The 19,774-nt window shown below is 37.2% G+C and overlaps 1 protein-coding gene across 1 annotated transcript in view; it reads left to right on the top strand.

The window, feature by feature from the left end:
• ZYG11B (zyg-11 family member B, cell cycle regulator) overlaps window positions 1-19,774 on the top strand; it is an 80,264-nt gene that overhangs the window by 33,802 nt on the left and 26,688 nt on the right. Inside the window, exons 4-10 of the mRNA XM_060140061.1 lie at window positions 6,806-6,946; window positions 9,612-9,788; window positions 10,916-10,980; window positions 13,634-13,733; window positions 13,983-14,033; window positions 16,332-16,493; window positions 16,604-16,651. Coding sequence (XP_059996044.1) covers window positions 6,806-6,946; window positions 9,612-9,788; window positions 10,916-10,980; window positions 13,634-13,733; window positions 13,983-14,033; window positions 16,332-16,493; window positions 16,604-16,651 — 744 coding nt within the window. The remainder of the gene's footprint in view (window positions 1-6,805; window positions 6,947-9,611; window positions 9,789-10,915; window positions 10,981-13,633; window positions 13,734-13,982; window positions 14,034-16,331; window positions 16,494-16,603; window positions 16,652-19,774) is intronic.

Below are 19,774 nucleotides of genomic sequence, written 5' to 3'. Positions count from 1 at the left end.
GGCTCAGTAGTTGTGGCACGTAGGCTTAGTTGCTCTGTGGCATGTGGGATCTTTCCGGACTAGGGCTCGAACCCGTGTGCCCTGCATTGGCAGGCGGATTCTTAACCACTGAGCCACCAGGGAAGTCCTCATATACATATATTAACATATAATATGCATACATACATATGCTTTAAACTGCATAGTGCTAAGAATCTAGAAGATATACAATGCTACTTTTGAGAATGTTTAACAGAGAGACTCGACTTAGTTTAAGGCTTCTCTGAGGACTTGATGAATGAGTGAAGATCTTATGGATGAGTAGCTTGGTAGAGGAAATTCCAGGCAGCGAGAATGATATATGCAAAAGATGTGTGGTAGGAAGGAGCATGGTACATCCAAGGAACTGCAAGAAGGCCACTGTGGCTAGAGTTCCAGAGTAAGAAGTTGAAGTTGCAGAGCGATAAAGTGAGGCTGGAGAAGTAGGTGCCAGGGTCAGATTTCGCAAGGTCACATAAGCCAGGTGCAGGGCAGCAAGAAGTTTGAGGAACTTACATACAACTTGTTATGGAACAAGATAGATTTCTAGCACAGGGCTTGTTGGTAAAGGAGATATAAACATGTAAATTACTATTTTAGTGTTACTTAACTCTCTAAGAAGTGGGTCAGACAGTAAAGAACTGTAAAAAAATCAAAGGGAAAGAATTCTTATCTCTGTGTACTGGGAGGTTCGGAAGGATTTCCCAGAAGAGGTGAGCTTGACCTGTGTCCTGAAGGATGAAAGGAATGTGTCCCTAGTACACTGCACAAAATAATCTTCTCAAGGCAAAGATCCTCTAATAGTTGTGATTCCTGAGTAGTACAATTTTTGCTGATTGTTCTTACTACCAACAGATCCTAGAGTGAATTAGCCTAAGTTTTTTTTTTTTTTGCAGTACGCGGGCCTCTCACTGTTGTGGCCTCTCCCGTTATGGAGCACAGGCTCCGGACACGCAGGCTCAGCAACCATGGCTCACGGGCCTAGCCGCTCCGTGGCATGTGGATCCTCCGGGACCGGGGCACGAAACCCGCGTCCCCTGCATCGGCAGGTGGACTCAACCACTGCGCCACCAGGGAAGCCCTAGCCTAAGTTTTTTAGTTGAGGCTAGTAGGACATCTGTGTTCCACAATGCCTCTGTGAAACAAGTTTGATTTTACAAATGGAACAGTTACTACTTTGAAATCTTGGCTTTAGGAAACACCTACTTTATTTGCTATCATCTAGTTTCTACCTCTGTAAACATTGAAGCAGTGATTCTCAGCCTTGACTGTAATTAAAATTACCTGGAGTGTAATTATTTGAGATGAAGGATGTGTTAACTAACCACATCATGGTAATCATTTTGCAATATTTACATGTATCAACTCATCATATTTTACACATTAAACTTACATGATGTATTTGTGATATATGCATGTATAATATTATATATATCTTGATGAAGCTGGAAAAAATTTTTAATTAAAAAAAATCATCTGAGGAACTTGAGCAATTAAATCAGAACCACAGGGAGGTGGACCCAGACATCAGTATTTTTTAAAGCTCCTTGGGTGATTGTAATATGCAGCTAAAGTGGAGAATCATTGTTTTAAAATATTTTTTTAAAAATAGAGATCATTGGAACTTTGTCCTTTATTCAAGTATACACAAAAGTTGATGTTTATTTTTTTTCCATTAGTTATCTATTTTATACATATTAGTGTATATATGTCAATCCCAATCTCCCAGTTCATCCCACCCCTCCTTTCCCACCTTGGTGTCCATACGTTTGTTCTCTACATCTGTGTCTCTATTTCTGCCTTGCAGACAGGTTCATCTGTACCATTTTTCTAGATTCCACATATATGCGTTAATATACAATATTTGTTTTTCTCTTTCTGACTTACTTCACTCTGTATGACAGTCTCTAGGTCCATCCACATCTCTACAAATGACCCAATTTCGTTCCTTTTTATGACTGAGTAATATTCCATTGTATGTATGTACCACATCTTCTTTATCCATTTGTCTGTTGATAGGCATTTAGGTTGCTTCCATGACCTGGCTATTGTAAATAGTGCTGCAGTGAACATTGCGGTGCATGTGTCTTTCTGAATTAATGGTTTTCTCAGGGTATATGCCCAGTAGTAGAATTGCTGGGTCATACGGTAATTCTATTTTTAGTTTTTTAAGGAACCTCCATACTGTTCTCTGTAGTGGCTGTATCAATTTACATTCCCACCAACAGTGCAAGAGGGTTCCCTTTGCTCCACACCCTCTCTGGCATTTATTGTTTGTAGATTTTTTGATGATGTTCATTCTGACTGGTGTGAGGTGATACCTCATTGTAGTTTAGATTTGCATTTCTCTAATAATTAGTAATATTGAGCATCTTTTCATGTACCTCTTGGCCAAAAATTTGATGTTTCTTTTAAATTATTTGTTTGACTACTAATTTGAGAGCTGAAAAATAATAGGTCATGTTAAGGGAAGAGAGCTGAGATTGCTCTGTCCCCTTGTTTAGAATTTTCCAAGTTAGCAAAGTTGATGAAAATCTTGTCTGAAATGATTGTCTTAGTATTGTGATGCTTTAAAAACTAGTTTAGGTTGACATTTTTGGCTTTACATGTTTTTTAGATCACACTGAAAGATGCAGGAAATAGAGACAGTGTGACTCCCCAGTATTCCTTATGAGGCATTATATTATACTGTTAGTGGGTGGTTATAAGAACAAAAGTTTTGTTTTTTTCCACTTTCATATATATTATTTATTTTGATCTCTTGACTCTGTGTGGGAAGTATTGTCCTCAGTGGGAGGGAATGGCTTTCTTAAGGGTCACAGCCAGCTGATGAGCCTGGTATGTGTCCTTTCTACTACATCTCATTGCCTATATTTGAGAATCTTAGTTCTTTCCTTTACTCTCTGTTTCTAGTCCCAACACAGATGGTTTTCTTACCACAGAATTACCAACTCTGTCATCTCTGTTTCCCTACCCAATTTATTCGTCTGTAAGCATCAGTTTCTTGAAGCTTCCACTTCTCCACAATTAGGACTCTTATGTTTTTTGGCTGCCTCATTCCTAGACTCTGGGGTTATTTACCAAACTGTGGTTCCCAGTTCCTGAGAATCACTGGTTGTGTGCTAAACCCAATATTCTCAGTTGTCATCTTATTTGATCTAAAGTGGCATTCGACACAGTTGATCTTGTCCTCCTTCTTGAAATACTTTTTTTACTTAGTTCCTAGGATATCAGACTTGTCTTGTTTTTCCCCTACTTTTTGGACTCACCCTCAATTTCCTTTATTGGTTCTTCCTAATCTCCCAGGCCCTAAACCTATATGCTGATGACTCCTAAATTTATATCTCTAGCCTAGACTTCTCCCTTGAGAACTAAGACTCTTATATTAAACTGCAGTAATCAACATCCAGTGAGGGTACATATAAGTGTTTTTAAGCAAAGGAGTCAATCCATTTTAAAAAACTCTAAGAACTTTTTAAAGATGTCTGAGCTAAGGCCTCTGCCCTTGAGGAATTCTAGTCTCGTGGAGAGGAGGCAGACCAATTTAAAAATAGCTTTAAGCCATTGTAAGAAATGCTATAATAGAGTTATATACTGAGTGCTACAAGAAAGTTTTTCCTTAGAATATACATTTTAGTTTTAATCCATATATTAAATATTAATAAGGCTTAATTTAGTGGTTAGGGATATTTTCTCTGTTTTAAATTGTTTGCAGAAACTAGTGCATACAGACACTTGTTTGTTTTGTTTTGTTCGTTTTTTTTTTTTTTGATCTAGCATACGAAATTGATTGAATTGAAGATGCGTTTAGTTTGAGGAGCCAGATTGCTTGATTTGAGGGTTTATCACTGGCTAGAGAAGTGTTGATCACTGAATACACATACAGGCAATGAAATTTGGTTTAGAGTATTTACATTCCAGTAACAAAAGTTCTTTAATTTTGGGCTTCCCTGGTGGTGCAGTGGTTGAGAGTCCACCTGCCGATGCAGGGGACACAGGTTCGTGCCCCAGTTCGGGAAGATCCTACATGCCACGGAGTGGCTGGGCCCGTGAGCCACGGCCGCTGAGCCTGTGCGTCCGGAGGCTGTGCTCCGCAACGGGAGAGGCCACGGCAGTGAGAGGCCCACGTACCGCAAAAAAAAAAAAAAAAAAAGTTCTTTAATTTTATATTTAAAGGTAACTTGAGGTTACATTTCATGTAAGTTAATATAAAGCTGTTGGAATCAACCAAATGTGGACTGATGAAGTCTGATGAAGATTATTGTTAATGTGTTTTCCCTCATACAGTCTTTTTTATCTCATGTAATAATTCAGTGTCTTTCCAAATCTAAGAAAATCTAAGAAAAAGTTCAGGGTGATTCCAAAAGAACTGAACACTTGGAAAGGTTTTATTATTCAATAACTGCTTATATATGTGAATACATAGTCAAGACCAATGTTTATGTATGTATATTATACATAAATAGTTTAAAAAGCATTTTGTAAAGAAACTTCCACTGTTATTCCTACAATCTTACAAATGCTCAAAACGTGCCTTTGTGTCACTTGGTACACATCTGTACTGTAGTCTAATTCTTATTAGACCTTTGTAGCATATCCTATCAGTGTTTGAAATGTCAGCCATGATGCAGCCCTTCATTTCCTCAAAGCTGCATATTCCTGCCTGAATACTCTATGTTCATATAAAACCTAGTTACTGTGTAATATATTTTAAAAGTGTTTATTTTTGTGTCACCTTTTATAATGGTACTGCCAAAAAAAGACAGTCTTCCACCTTAATGAGAAGATTCTCTCTCTCTGAACAGCAGCAGGGTTTTGGGTTTTGTTTTTGTGTTTTTTTGTGTTTTTTTACCTTTTTGTAAAATAAGACAGATGCAAAGACCATAAATAACAAATGTATACCTTAATGAGTGAAAATAAGGTGAACACACTTGAAACTATCACTCAGGTTAATAAATAGAACTTGTCAGCTACAAGCTGATCACAACTCCCTCCTTCCCCACAAAAGTAATCTCTGTCCAGACTTTAATGATAATCATGTCCTTGCTCTTTTAAATAGTTTATCATCCAACTGTTTACCTCTAGGCACTTAATCTTACCCATTTTTCAAAATTATATGTCTTTTGAGTATCTTTTATAAGTTCCCTCTCCATCCCTTTCTTTTCCTTATAATTTGTGTATTAACGAATCCAGCCCTTTGATTTGTAGAGTCTCCCTCAACCTGGGTTTTCTTGATTGTATGCTTGTAGTGCATGTTTCACTGACTTTGTATTTTCTGCAGACTGGTAGTTGGATTTAGTGGCTTAATCAAACTCATGTTTGATCCCTTTAGCAGGACCCTCAGGTGTTATGCTCTTTCATCAAGGAAGTACATGATGTCTGGTTGTTTTTCTTTCTGTGATTTTTAGCAGTTGTTGACACTCAACACCTAGTTATTCATTGGGGATCATGGTGATATTCTAGGAGTTTCTTTTTTTTAAGAGTTTTGTTTATTTATTTTTGGCTGCATTGGGTGTTCATTGCTGTGCATGGGGTTCTTTAGTTGTGGCGAGCGGGGGCTACTCTTCGTTGCAGTGCATAGGCTTTTCATTGCGGTGGCTTCTCGTTGTGGAGCACGGGCTGTAGGCACACAGGCTTCAGTAGTTGTGGCACGCAGGCTCAGTAGTTGTGGCTCACGGGGTCTAGAGCTCAGGCTCAGTAGTGTGGCGCACAGGCTTAGTTGTTCCACCTCATTTGGGATCTTCCCAGATCAGGGCTCGAACCCATGTCCCCTGCATTGGCAAGCGGATTCTTAACCACTGCGCCACCAGGGAAGCCCTCTTTTTTTACTCATTAGTTGGATTACTTTTCTAAAAAGCCACTTCCTGTTAATATACATTTCATTACCCAATGGTATATGAACCACAGTTTAAGGATATTAACCTGTATAAATGGGAAATTCCTAGATAAACTTACTTTTGAACAGCACCTCTTGATGCTGAGTGGGAGCTTGATAAATCTGGGAAAATTAATTGATACATTTATTTGATAAGTATTTATTGAGTGCTTATTATGAGCCACACACAATGCTCCCTGTTGAGGTACAGTGGTGAATAGGTCAGTCTACTAGGGGGGTTATGATAATGGCTATGAAGGAGGTGTTTCAAGGGAGACCTGATTTAGATTGGTGGGTCAGAGAAGGCCTTTCTAGAGAAGTGTCATTTAACTTGAAATGGGAAGGATGACTAGAAATTAGGTAGAGAAAGAGAGGAAGATTTCACCCAGAGAGGATATTATATTTAGTAACCTTTTCCTGGGAAAGAGCTTGGCTTATTGAAAGATCAGAAAGAAAGGCCACTGTAGGGTGCGGGGGAGGGATAGATTGGGAGTTTGGGATTGACATATACACACTGCTATAAAAATTTTAAAAAAATAAAAGAAAGGCCACTGTAGTTATAACATTGTAAGTTAGGGGGAGAGGGTTACCTTAAGAGGCAGTTGGAGCCTAATCATGGGTAGTAAGACCTTATAAATAGTGTTACATATCTTGAGATTTATTTTAGGTACAGTATAGAAAATTTTACCCATAGACTTATAGTAGGGTCTTAGCCTATCTAATATACATCTCTTTAGCATATGTACACCTCCGTAGGGTGACTTTTCTGGATGGATTGGAAAGTGATCATTCCCATTTGTTTCAGGCTTTGCAAAGCTACCCTGGATGCCATCCACACAAATGACATTTGGATAGAGACAGTTAGAGGGTTGAAAAGAATCCTAAAAACTCATCTTCTGTCTGTGTTCAAAGGTGTCTGGAGAAGCCAATGAAACTCAGATTGCAGAAGCATTGAAGCGGTACAGTGAACGGGCATTCTTTGTCCGGGAAGCTCTATTTCACCTTTTTAGCCTGACTCATGTGATGGAAAAAACAAAACCAGAAATTTTAAAGGTAAGAATAAGAAACTGCATATGAGAAATTTGAAATTGTCTTCCTAGATAGATGATGGTTTTGTGAAGAAAATTAGTGAAAATTTGCATTTAGTCTGTTGTTTTGTAATGGGGTTGATAATGTATAATTTCAGTTATTAGCCATAAATGAGAATGAGAGGAGATAGTTGCATAGTGTTACTGAAGTTTTATAGTAGTAAAGTTTTATAGTAGTAAAGTAGTAAAGTATAGTAAAGTAAAGTAAAGTAGTATAGTAGTAAAGTAGTAAAGTTTTATAGTAGTCTCATTTAAGCAATATAAATGCCTTCAAGTTCATATTTAACTATCTAAAACCAGTAATCACTGTGATATGTTTTCACCAGCTATAGTAGAAAATGGAATATATGACTGGAATCAGGACACTGCTTTGTATATTACTCCTGTATTGCTTCCGTATAGGCTTTTTTAAGAAATACAATATTGGAATTTTGTAAGGTACTTTTCCATGCAATTTATGAACCTCCTGTGTTTTTGTAACTAATCTGCGTTATTCCTCAATTAAGATATTTTAACCAAGACAGCTTTTGAAAGGCAAGAAAGGAGGATTCTTAATTTTGTTGATTACTTAGGACATTGTTTGTCAGAATGTGGTCCTCTATCCATCAGAAGTCTGGGATACTGCTTATTTTAAGAAGCATATTTGTGAGAGGCTTCCCTGGCGGTCCAGTGGCTGAGACTTTGCCTTCCAATGCAGTGGGTGCGGGTTCAGTCCCTGGTTGGGGAGCTAAGATCCCACATGCCTCGTGGCCAAAAAACCAAAACATAAAACAGAAGCAATATTGTAACAAATTCAGTAAAGACTTTGAAAATGGTCCACATCAAAAAAAATCTTTAAAAGGGGCTTCCCTAGTGGTGTAGTGGTTAAGAATCCACCTGTCAATGCAGGGGACAAGGGTTCGAGCCCTGGTCCGGGAAGATCCCACATGCCACAGAGCAACTAAGCCCCTGTGCCACAACTACTGAGCCTGCGCTCTAGAGCCCGCGAGCCACAACTACTGAAGCCTGCACGCCTAGAGCCTGTGCTCCACAACAAGAGAAGCCCCCACTCGCTGCAACAGAGAAAGCCAGCGCGCAGCAACGAAGACCCAACGCAGCCAAAAAATACATAAATAAATAAACAAATGAATTAAATAAATCTTTAAAAAAATAAAATAAAAATAAAAAGCATATTAGTGAACCTCATGCCAAGACATTTAGATTCAATAGGGCTGGGTACAGGAATTATAAGGAAAATTAGAGTACCTCAGGAATTCGTGAGGTACAAGAATCTAAATTTTAATAATCCCCCAAGATAATCCTTATGCACATTCAGTTTAGAAACCAATGAGTATAGGACTATATTATATTTGATACCTCATTTAGTGGGCATGACAATCCCAAGAGATAAGTTTTATCTCCTGTTTTACAGATTATGTACCTGAGGGTCTGTGAGGTTAAGTAACAGAAAGTTAGTGTCAGAGCCAGAAATGCCTTAACCTCCCAGTTTCTTAGATTTTGAGAATGGGGTGTTTGGAAAGGAACCAGTAACATTTAAGTCCTAAGGTGTTACCCCCAACATCTGTCACCTCCTATGTACATACCAGAGGATGTTGGCACTTGGTATATGCATTATCACTTTTTGGTTTTGGTTACTGTGAACCTGAGTAACAAAGGACCAGACCTCTAGTTCTGATCTGAAATATTTACTCATTTATTTACTTCATTCATTTAGAGAATGATGCAGAGAGAAATGTGATTCTTGCAAAGGAGAGCAAAGAAAAAAGGTGGTAGCTGGCTGAAGAAATGTGTGGTTTTTTTTTTTTTTTCTTTTTTTGGATGGGAGAAAAAAATAGCTTGTTTGTATGCTGATATTAATGATCCAGTACAGAATAAAAAATTGATACAGGAGTGAAAGGAGAGAACAGCTGAAGCAGTGTCCTTGAGTAGACAAGAAGGGAAGAATCTAGCATATAAGTGGAGGGATTACCTATAGAGAGGAGCCCCAAAGGGTCATTTATGGTAATAGGGAGGAAGACAGCATATGCACATGTATATGCTGGTAAGGAGGTACATGTGGAAGTGAGAATCTGAAGTTCTTTATGATTGATTCAGTTTTCTCAAGGTAACTGGAAGCAAGGTCTTCAGCCAGTAGTGAGGAATGGGGAGGATTTGTTGGGGATGAGGAGAGAGGAAAAGGAGAGAGGTAGTTATGTCAGCCAGAGGGAAGTGAATGGATTTTATGGTACTCTTAACTTTAGCAGTGTTCTTAAGGAACTGAATGTTGGAATTTGAAAGTGAAGGTTGCTACTGGTTTACTCTCTTCAAGTCAGTAAGAATTTGTTTAGTGCTTAGCATATAATAGGCCCTGAACTAGGTCTTGGAAATACAAAGATGTTTTCCCTGAATAGAAAAGATTCTTTAGCCTTACAGAAAAATCTCTAGACATGAACAACTTGATACCTACCTTGACCAGGTGAACAGGAACTAAATATTGGTGAGTAACTGCTATGTCCTAGGCTCTGCACGTGAGGATAAAAAAGATACTTAAGACATCTTAGAAATTATTATAGATCAACAAAGTAATGTTGCTATATGAAGAGAGCTTATATTTATAAGTTGGATCAAAAGAATTAATTTTTTTTTTCCAGCTTGTGGTTACTGGGATGAGAAACCACCCTATGAATTTGCCAGTGCAACTTGCTGCAAGCGCTTGTGTGTTTAACTTAACGAAGCAGGATCTTGCTGCAGGAATGCCTGTGCGACTCCTCGCTGATGTGACCCATTTGCTGCTCAAAGCCATGGAACATTTTCCCAATCACCAGCAGGTAAGCATATGGGAACTCCCATTCAAATAGTCCTTTTAGTGTCTCTCACCCATCTCCCACCTCCATACAGTTCATTTTAGTAGACCAAGGCTGGAAATTCAAATGCCTTTGGAGGCTGTGAAGTAATAAATTTATGATGTGACTGAGTGCAGGACAATAGAGAAGTAGAAAACTAGAGAATGCTTTCCTTGCCTAAAAGTATTTCAGTTCAAATGTTAAGGGAAATAAAGCAAGCCATACAAAACATCTTGCACCTAGACCTTGAGTTAGTGATAATTTCAGCAAACAGGCATAGGCGTAGAGCTTTTGTTCTGAGCCAGGTACTGGTTCAGTATTCAAGTACTCAGTACTTAAGTACTGGGATAGAGAAATGAGTAAGACATGGATTTTCTATTTCTAGCAGTATAGGTAGACTACAAAACTTGTCCTGTCCTCAGGACAGGACTGTTCAAAATTTGAACAGTTTGGCAAGTTAGTAAAAAATACTCAAAGGTGCAAAACCAAGTAAAAATGGCAACCCAGATAGGTGAGTGGGTCATTAAAGCCAGCTTCCCTCATTGAGAGCAATTGCCAAACTAGATGAACTTTAGGCTTTGGTGTTCATGGACTCTGGAAGCCAGGTGAACAGAAGACAAAATAGGACCCACCCAAAGGCCACCAGAAGGGAGGGAGATTAGCTGGAGTTATCCTATTTATTACCCTAGTTCTCACGTAATAGAAAAGATTTAAAAAAATGTGCGGGCTTCCCTGGTGGCGCAGTGGTTGAGAGTCCGCCTGCCGATGCAGGGGGCATGGGTTTGTGCCCCAGTCTGGGAAGATCCCACATGCCGCGGAGTGGCTGGGCCCGTGAGCCATGGCCGCTGAGCCTGCGCGTCCAGAGCCTGTGCTCCGCAATGGGAGAGGCCACAGCAGTGAGAGGCTTGCGTACAGCAAAAAAAAAAAAAACGTGCAAGTAAACTTATATGGGCCCAGTGGAAGTCAGTCTTTGAAGAGTAGGTGGGCAGAATAAAGGTTTTAAGAAATAAGTGGTGTTTTATCAATCTTTCTTTTTTTTATAGAGTCTACCCCTGTTTAAAAAATAAAATAATATTTTATTCAGGATTTTTTTTCTCCGTTTGGTTCTTTAGTTACAGAAGAATTGCCTCCTTTCACTTTGCAGTGACCGAATTCTTCAGGATGTTCCATTTAACAGGCAAGTGATAGCACTAGAACTTAAAATGGGGCAAAATGGAATTCTAGAATATGTCTTGGGTCATTTCTTACCATTCAGGATATTCGTGGTGTACAATTAGTCAAGTGGATGGGATTGTGCGTTGCCTTGTAGAATGCTAAATCTACTTTCTCTGATTTAGTGCTTTGATGTTCATGATAACAGATTGGCCCCTGTTTTCATAGCCCTTTTCATAAGAATTTATATTGATTATAGTTTTTAGAATATCTGTACAATATTGTGGGCTGAAGAAATTGAGGCATATAGACATTCAGTGTCTTGCCAGTGGTTTTGTGACTAGTAACTGCTAAGCTAGAAAGACTCAAGCCTTCTAGGTCCAGTGTTCTTTTCTCTGTATCATACCTCATTATTATTGTTATTTGATATTTAATTATAGAAGAAACTTTTTAAGCAGAGGTTAAGGGAGACCATATAGCTGTATTCCAGTAAGTATAAAGGGTTTCCTTGTTTTCTAAGATGTGATTTGGGAGCTAAACAGGTTATTTTTTTTTTCATTTTACTACTTTAAAATATAATTTTTTAATGATGGTATTTTGAAGAAGAAATTTATACTTTATGATTTAGTGAGAAATGTCTTTCTCAAGCAGTAATTTTACTGTGAATTATTTTTATTTGGGTAACAGTACACTGTTATCTGGCATGGCTGAGGCAATGAAGTATTCCATTTACTATTTGAAATAAATAGTTTGGATAAAAATATAACTACATATATCTCATGTAGATTGCTAATTTTATTTTATAAATATATTGAGCATCTGTATTGATCACATGAAGTCATAGGTAGAAAAGACATAATCTCCTAAAGAAAATTATAAACTACCCCAGGGTTGGCAAACTTTTTCTTAAAGGGCCAGATAATAAATGTTCTAGGTTAGTGAGCCATTGGGTCTCTGTTGGACCTACTTAACTCTGCCGTTGTACCTCCAAAGCAGCCATAGACACTTTATAAACAAATGGGGATAACTATGTTCCAATAAAACTTTAGAAAACAGGCAGCTGGGCCCACAGCTATTAAGATCACTCAAGGTAGGCTATCATTTGCCTTTGATGTAGCCCGTGCACTCTGCTAGAATTGAGCTTCTTTGTGGTGAGAGACGGTGATTGGTTAATCTTGCCCCTAGTACTTAGTACTTAAGTGGATGCTTAATGGAAGGATGGATGAATGAATGAATTATGAGTATAATAGAAGACAGTCATTCATAGAAGAGGATGACAGAGTGTACTGGGCCCCCAAGCAAAGAGGGAAAGATTCCATCTGCTTGGTGATCATTAAAGATTTCATGTTAGTGATGGTATTTAAGATAATAAAGATAACAACTAATGTATGAAGCACTTATCAGGCACTGTGCTAAGTGTTTTACATATGCTTATTCAGTCCTTACAACAGTCCTGTGAAATTGTTACTCTTGTAATCTTCATTTTACAGATGAGGAAACAGAGGCACAGAGAAGTTTAGTAACTTGCTCAAGGTGATAAGATAGTAAGTAGCAGAATTTAGATTTAAATCCAGACTGACTCCAGAGCTTCTACTTTTTATATCCATGCCATATTGCCTTGAAAATGAAAGCTGGTTGAGTGATTGTTTTGTGTTTTGGGAACTGCACAGATAAAGGCACAGAGGAAGACAATACTAGTAAAAAATTAACCTTTATCAAAAGTTTGGTATGTGCCAAGTTCTGTACTAAGTCTTAAGCTTTATGTGTGATATCATATACAGCAGTCCTACGGAATAAGATCATATTATTTTACAGACAAGAAAATTGAAGTTCAGAGAGATTAAGGAAGTTGCCCAGGGTCCCAAAGTTAGTAAATGGTGAAGGTGATATTTGAATGCAGGCTGATTCCAAAGTGTATCATGTTCTTAATGACCTGACTGCATTGCCTCACATGATAAAATAGTTTATTTTATTATTGTCATTAACATTAGATAGAGCTATAATTCCGACCCCAAAATTCAGAGGACTTTGGAATCTGCTCTTAACTACCAAGCTATATTACCTCATAATTATGGGCATGTTTGGGGACTAATAAAGTTTCCACATGTCATATCCTCTCTTTTCCTGCTTTCTTTTTTTCTCTAAAGCATATGTCAGTACCTAAACAAACCATATATTTTACTTATTTATTTATTATCTGTCTTCCCACTATCTGTAAGCTCTAATGAGAGTAGAGATATTTTCTGTTTTGTTCACTACCCTCTCTCCAGCACCAAGAACAGTATCTGGCACAAAACAGGAGCTCAATAAATGTTTTGGAGTGAATGAATGAATGTTCCCATTGTGCTAGGTACTGGGAGGAACCCAGAAAATACTTTAAATTATTGCTATAGTATAGAAATCACTGCAGAATAGAAATATGTTGTAATTCTAGAAGATGAATGCCAGATATTTTTGACCATATTTTCCAAACTCTTGTTCCTTTACAAAGTGTTGTCAGAATTAATAATGACACCATCTCCACAACACTAAGTGCACTTGTTATTCTCTTATCAATTAGGAGGAATTTTCCCCTTCCTTCTCACCTACCTAAATTGTAGCATCAGTTCCCAGCTGGAGCTTTGGGAAATGCCTGGGGCCTCCAGGATTAATTCATGAAACTCTTTGTGTGTTTTCAGGTTTGAAGCAGCCAAGCTTGTCATGCAGTGGCTCTGCAACCATGAGGATCAAAACATGCAAAGGATGGCAGTTGCAATCATTTCCATCCTGGCTGCCAAGGTGCCTGAACTCTTGTTGCATAATCTTCTGTAGGAAACTATTTCCCATGACAGTTACTATTTTTCCCCAAATCTGTGTGCCAGTGAGGTTTTAGTAAGCCAGGTAACTTACTGAAGCTGTATTCAGTATTGTGGAATTCCAGGTTGATCAGAGATTTTAGTCTGACCTTTGGAGTCTGTTACAGTGAATGATATTAAACTCACACTGGTGAATTCTTGGACATTTACTTTGTCTTCTGCTTGCTTGCAGCTTTCTACAGAACAAACTGCACAGCTTGGTGCTGAACTCTTCATTGTCAGGGTAAGTCTGTACAGACTCCTAAACAGTTTTCATTTGTATTATTTTCAGGCAGTGTTGTGTATCTTCTGACATTTTATATTTTAAAAGATTATTTTTGTTACTTCTAAGTGAGTGAATTAATTTCTCTTCATTGAGGCAGATTTACTCCTTAACAGAGATGGAAAGAGCCCTGAACTAGGAGTCAGATGACCTGGGATCTAACTTGTAAACTCACTTTGTGAATTTAGATAAATTACCTGGACCATTGGGGCCTGAATAAACCTTAAGATCCTATCTAGTTCTAAAATTCTGTGATTTTGTTATTTATGAAGAAAATGTGGAGTCTCTATTTTAGGCGTAAGGTTGTGCTAGATGCTTTAGGGAAGAAGATAATGTAAATAGCTGATATATGATTTTACTTGCTTCGTTTGAGGAATTAATATAGTGAACAGTGAAAAGTTAAAAGCTTTAAAGAGAATAAATTTAAACCATGCCTTAGGGGAGACTGAGGAAAAAGTCCACTTAGGAGCTGCTTGTTACAATCCTGGCGTGAGATGTTTGAATAATAATAGTAGATGGAAAAGTCAAATGAGAGACTCCCCTTTTCTATAACTTACAAGTTATGTATGTAATGAGAAAGTAAGTCACTCATTTGGTAAATATGGATAGGATACTCATCAGGTACCTACCACCTTACTAGGTGTTAGGGATCTACACTGAATTATATCTATAATTCCTGCCCATAAGAAATTCACAGTATAGTAGAGAAAATAGCTATGTAGACCTGGTCGTAATACAGTCTAATAAATATATAATAATAAGAGTGATATGAGTGAAAAAAGCAGTGTAAAAAGAGGAAAAGGCTGTGATGGTATAAAGGAAGGAGTAGTCAATATATCTGGGCTTATTCCCAGTTCTATCACTTACTAGCTGTGTGATTTAAGACAAGTCACCTAAATTTTCTTAGGGATGATAAAATGCTTTATACAGTTGTTATGAAGATTAAATAAAAAGGAAAAATTAATTGAAGGAATATGCTAAGTGCCTAGCACAAAATACGATACGTATGTTAGATGAATAGAAAAGGATGCTGATTTGATTTATTTTTACTCTTTTAGGGATGACATTTTAGTTTTAAAAATGGCTTTTTATTGCTGTACATGTGTTTCAGTAATTTTGGCGGGAGGTGTACTCAAAGATATTAAGGAAGTAGTGCACTTATATGCTTTGGGAGAAAATTGTTTGGTTTAAAGTAGGAATTAGCAGGAATTAATAGTAGTAGTAATGATGATGCTAGCTAACTTTTTTTTTTAAGCCCTTAATTATCACCCACAATTTACAGATGAGGAAACAAAGAGTTAAATTGGCAAACAAGGTTATTACACAGTTAGATGCAGAGATTATATTTATGCTCAGGTAGCCCAATTCTAGTGCCACACTCTTAGCCGCTATGCTATTAAGTTACATAATTGCAACTAGATGTTTGTGTTTCTTAAAAATTTTTTCCTGAATTGTACATAACTTTAAGTAATAGTGTTCATTAGTGTTACTTGTATCTGTTGTTGCAGAGCTCCCTTTTACCCTCAAAAGTGTAAACTAAAAATGGAATTATGTATGCCCGTGTAGGTCTTAAAATATTTCTTTTTCAAGCTTAAATTTCTTAGGTTAAAGCTATGATAGAAATAATTTACAAAAGGAATTTCAAAGCTATTATCTTATTTAAATCCAGTTTAGACTTTAATTCTCTTACTATTGTATGTAGTTTGTCCTTTCTTTTTTTCTTAAGGAAAACTTGGAGTTAGAGAGAATTAGGTCTTCCAGTTCTTACTTTCTCTTACTAAGTTGACTCTGATCAAATTACTTAATATTTCTCGGACTCAATTTCCTCTCCTGAAAAATGGGGATGACAATATTACAACATAGGATATGATTTGCTGATGTGTAGTAAATATTAGATTCATTCCCTCTTCACCCCCTCCACCTTTTTTATCCCAGGATCTGCAATGAGTATATGTTGTGACCCGTTGGATAAGATAGTTGGTCCTAAGCTTTAATCATCTTGCTTTTCATTTTATTTACAGGCGATTAGATTTTAGGTGTGATCAGAATATTTTAAAAGTATTTATGAAAATCCTCTATTTTTTTCTTGTTGAAGGAAAAGTCTGATCCAAGAGGCTGTTTGTTGTCCTTGTAAGAACCTTTATAGGAAATGTTTGAAACCCTGAAACTAATCCTCATGGACTTATTAGTCAGTGTTATTACCAGTAATTGTAATAACAATTCAGTAATTAGAAATTAATTCTATTTTCCTCCTTTCAGCAACTTCTTCAAATAGTGAAGCAGAAAACCAATCAAAATTCAGTGGACACTACTTTGAAGTTTACTTTGAGTGCACTTTGGAACCTCACAGATGAATCTCCAACCACTTGCAGACACTTTATTGAAAATCAAGGGTTGGAACTCTTCATGAGGGTTCTAGAGGTTAGAATGGGAATTTAGCCTACAGTTTTTGACATTGATTTATTGATTGATTTGAGCATTTATTTATTATATTTGGTTCTTTAGTTATAGGTTTCTCGTTCTTTTTACAGTCATTCCCAACTGAGTCATCCATTCAACAGAAAGTCCTAGGACTTTTGGTAAGATATAAGTATTTCCTGCTAATTTCAAGCTGTAATTATTTTCCATCTGAGGTAATACATAGAAAGATGCTACTCTATTTGTAAACACTTAATGACGTTAGAAAATATATATAATATAATTAAGGGGAAAAAACAGGCTACAAAATTATATATACATATTAAGATTTTCACCACACTAAGAGGAAAGATATAAATTACATACTTTTACTTATATATTTTGGTGTAGTACAAAGCTTCACTGTGAGCGTATTTTACTTGTATAATCAGGAAAAAAAAATCTCATGAAAAATGTCACTAACCTACAAGTGTCCTTAGATTCTATGTTTGGTAATTGATAATTACTGCTTAAACAACTGTTTAACAGATCAGATGTTCCATAAATATACTGGATATATGTTAAAGTGAGCCCTCTAGGATTTTGAGACAAAGGTGAGGATCAGATATTTTATCACCTTTAATCACTGCAATAGGAAAAGTACCCATATGGTAAAGCCCATTTCAAAGCAGACCTCTGCTCTCGAGGAATTAGATCATAGGAGGCATAGATTAGTGTTTGTTTTCTAGATGCAGCAGTATGAAAGATGGATTTTGGGGAAAGCTGAGGGCTGGCATTTAAGGAAGACTATCTATTTACTGTAGTTTTAGTTATATAAAGCAGAAAATGTAAAACTACCTAAATGCCCAGTAATAGAGAAGTATTAAGTAAATTATAGTATTTGATTGTTTTATTCTGGGTTTGTAGATTATTAGATACAGAATTTGACTCAAGTCATTATAAAATGAAAAAGAGAATTGATTTTAAATATTCAGAGAGATCTTATAGGGCTTTAAAAAATGCTTTTTAAAAAAATTTCATAGGAATACATGCTGGGGACTTCCCTGGTGGCGCACTGGTTAAAAATCCACCTGCCAATGCAGGGGACATGGGTTCGAGCCCTGGTCCGGGAAGATCCCACATGCCGCAGAGCAACTAAGCCCGTGCGCTACAACTACTGAGCCTGTGCTCTAGAGTCCGCACGCCACAACTACTGAAGCCCACATGCCTAGAGCCCACGCTCTGCAACAAGAGAAGCCACCGCAACGAGAAGCCTGTGCGCCTCAACGAAGAGTAGCCCCTGCTTACCGCAACTAGAGAAAGCCTGCGCGCAGCAACAAAGACCCAACACAGCCAAAAACAAATAAATAAATAAACATTTTTTTAAAAAAAAAAGGAATACATGCTTATTGTAGCTAGTGAAACAGTGAGAAATGTATTTAAAAGGTTTAAGGTTTTTTCCCCAACATTTCTTTATTTTCATCTCTGTGAGGTAATTAATATTAATACAACTTGGTGTGCTTCCTTACATATCTTTCTCCATTACTTTGTGATTGAATTTTTTCAATAATTTATTTTGAGATATAGATTCTAATTTAATTTTTCATGGTCAGAGAACATACTTTGTTTTAAGTCCTTTTGAATTTATTGAGACTTGTGTGTGGCCCAGAATATGGTCTATCCTGGTAAGTATTCCCTGTGCACTTGATAAGAATGTATATTCTGGGCTTCCCTGGTGGCGCAGTGGCTGAGAGTCCGTCTGCCGATGCAGGGGACACGGGTTCGTGCCCCGGTCCGGGAAGATCCCACATACCGCAGAGCGGCTAGGCCCGTGAGCCATGGCCGCTGAGCCTGCACGTCCGGAGCCTGTGCTCCGCAATGGGAGAGGCCACAACAGTGAGAGCCCCGCGTACCGCAAAAAAAAAAAAAAAAAAAAAAAAAGAATGTATATTCTGCTATTGTTAGAGTGTTCTATAAATGTCAGTTGGGTCTAGTAAGTTGATATTATTCAAGTCTACCACAGGCTTACTGATTTTCTGCCTACTTGTTCTAGCAATTATCATATTCTATCAGTTTCTGCTTCCTATATTTTGAAGTTCTGTTATTAGGTTCATAAACAGAATTGCTATGCCCTCTTAATTGACCCCTTTATCATTATGAAATGGCCTGGTATATTCTTTACTTTGGAATCTCCTTTGTCTCCTTAATATAGCTATTCCAGCTTTCTTTTGAATAATGTTACCATGGTTTATCTTTTTCCATCCTTTTACTTTTAACCTATATTTGTCTTTATATTTAAAGTGTGTTTCTTATAGACAGCATATACTTTGCACCCTGTTTTTTTATCCAATATGAGAATTTCTCCTTTTTTTTTTTTTTTTTTTTGCGGTATGTGGGCCTCTCACTGCCGTGGCCTCTCCCGTTGCGGAGCACAGGCTCCTGACACGCAGGCTCAGCGGCCATGGCTCATGGGCCCAGCCGCTCCACGGCATGTGGGATCTTCCCGGACCAGGGCACGAACCCACGTCCCCTGCATTGGCAGGCGGACTCTCAACCACTGTGCCACCAGGGAAGCCTCTCTCCTTTTTATTTGGACTGTTTGGATTATTTACATTTAATGTAATTATTGGTATGGTTAGATTTGAATTCATCAACTTGGTATTTGTTTTCTCTTTGTCCTATCTGTTCTTTGTTTTTTCTTCTTTTTCTGCCTTAAAAAAAAGGTTTAATTGAGTATTTTTTTATAATTCCGTTTGATCCCCTTTCTTGGTTTATTAGCTATTACTCTAATTTGTTATGTTAATGATTGTTGTGGGTTTATAGCATACATCTTTAAACACAGTCTCCCTTTAAGAGATTTTATATAATTTCATGTATAGTATTAAGAACCTTATAATAGTAGATGTCCATTTCTGCTCTTCTTTCCTTTATGTCATCATTTTCATGCATTTTATTTTATATATGTAATAAACCACATAAACACTTTTTTAATATCAATTATCTTTTAAGAAGATTTAAATAATTTTTTAAAATTTGTATGTTCACCCAAATAGTTACTATTTCTGATGCTCTTCTTTCCTTTGTGTAGATCCACATTTCCAACTGCTCTCATTTTCCTTCTACCTAAAAAACATCCTTTAATATATTTCGTAATGTGGGTCTGCTGATGGTGAATTCTTCAGCTTTTGTATGTCTGCAAACATCTTTATTTATTTAACATTCATTTTTGAAAGATTTTTTGCCAGGTGTAGAATTCTAGGTTGACAGTACTTTAAATATGTTTGTTACCTTTTTTCTGATTTGCA

This window comes from Lagenorhynchus albirostris, chromosome 2 (genome assembly GCF_949774975.1).
Source record: "Lagenorhynchus albirostris chromosome 2, mLagAlb1.1, whole genome shotgun sequence".
NCBI classification, from domain to species: Eukaryota; Metazoa; Chordata; class Mammalia; order Artiodactyla; family Delphinidae; genus Lagenorhynchus; species Lagenorhynchus albirostris.
This window is presented reverse-complemented; position numbering and strand designations above follow the sequence as displayed.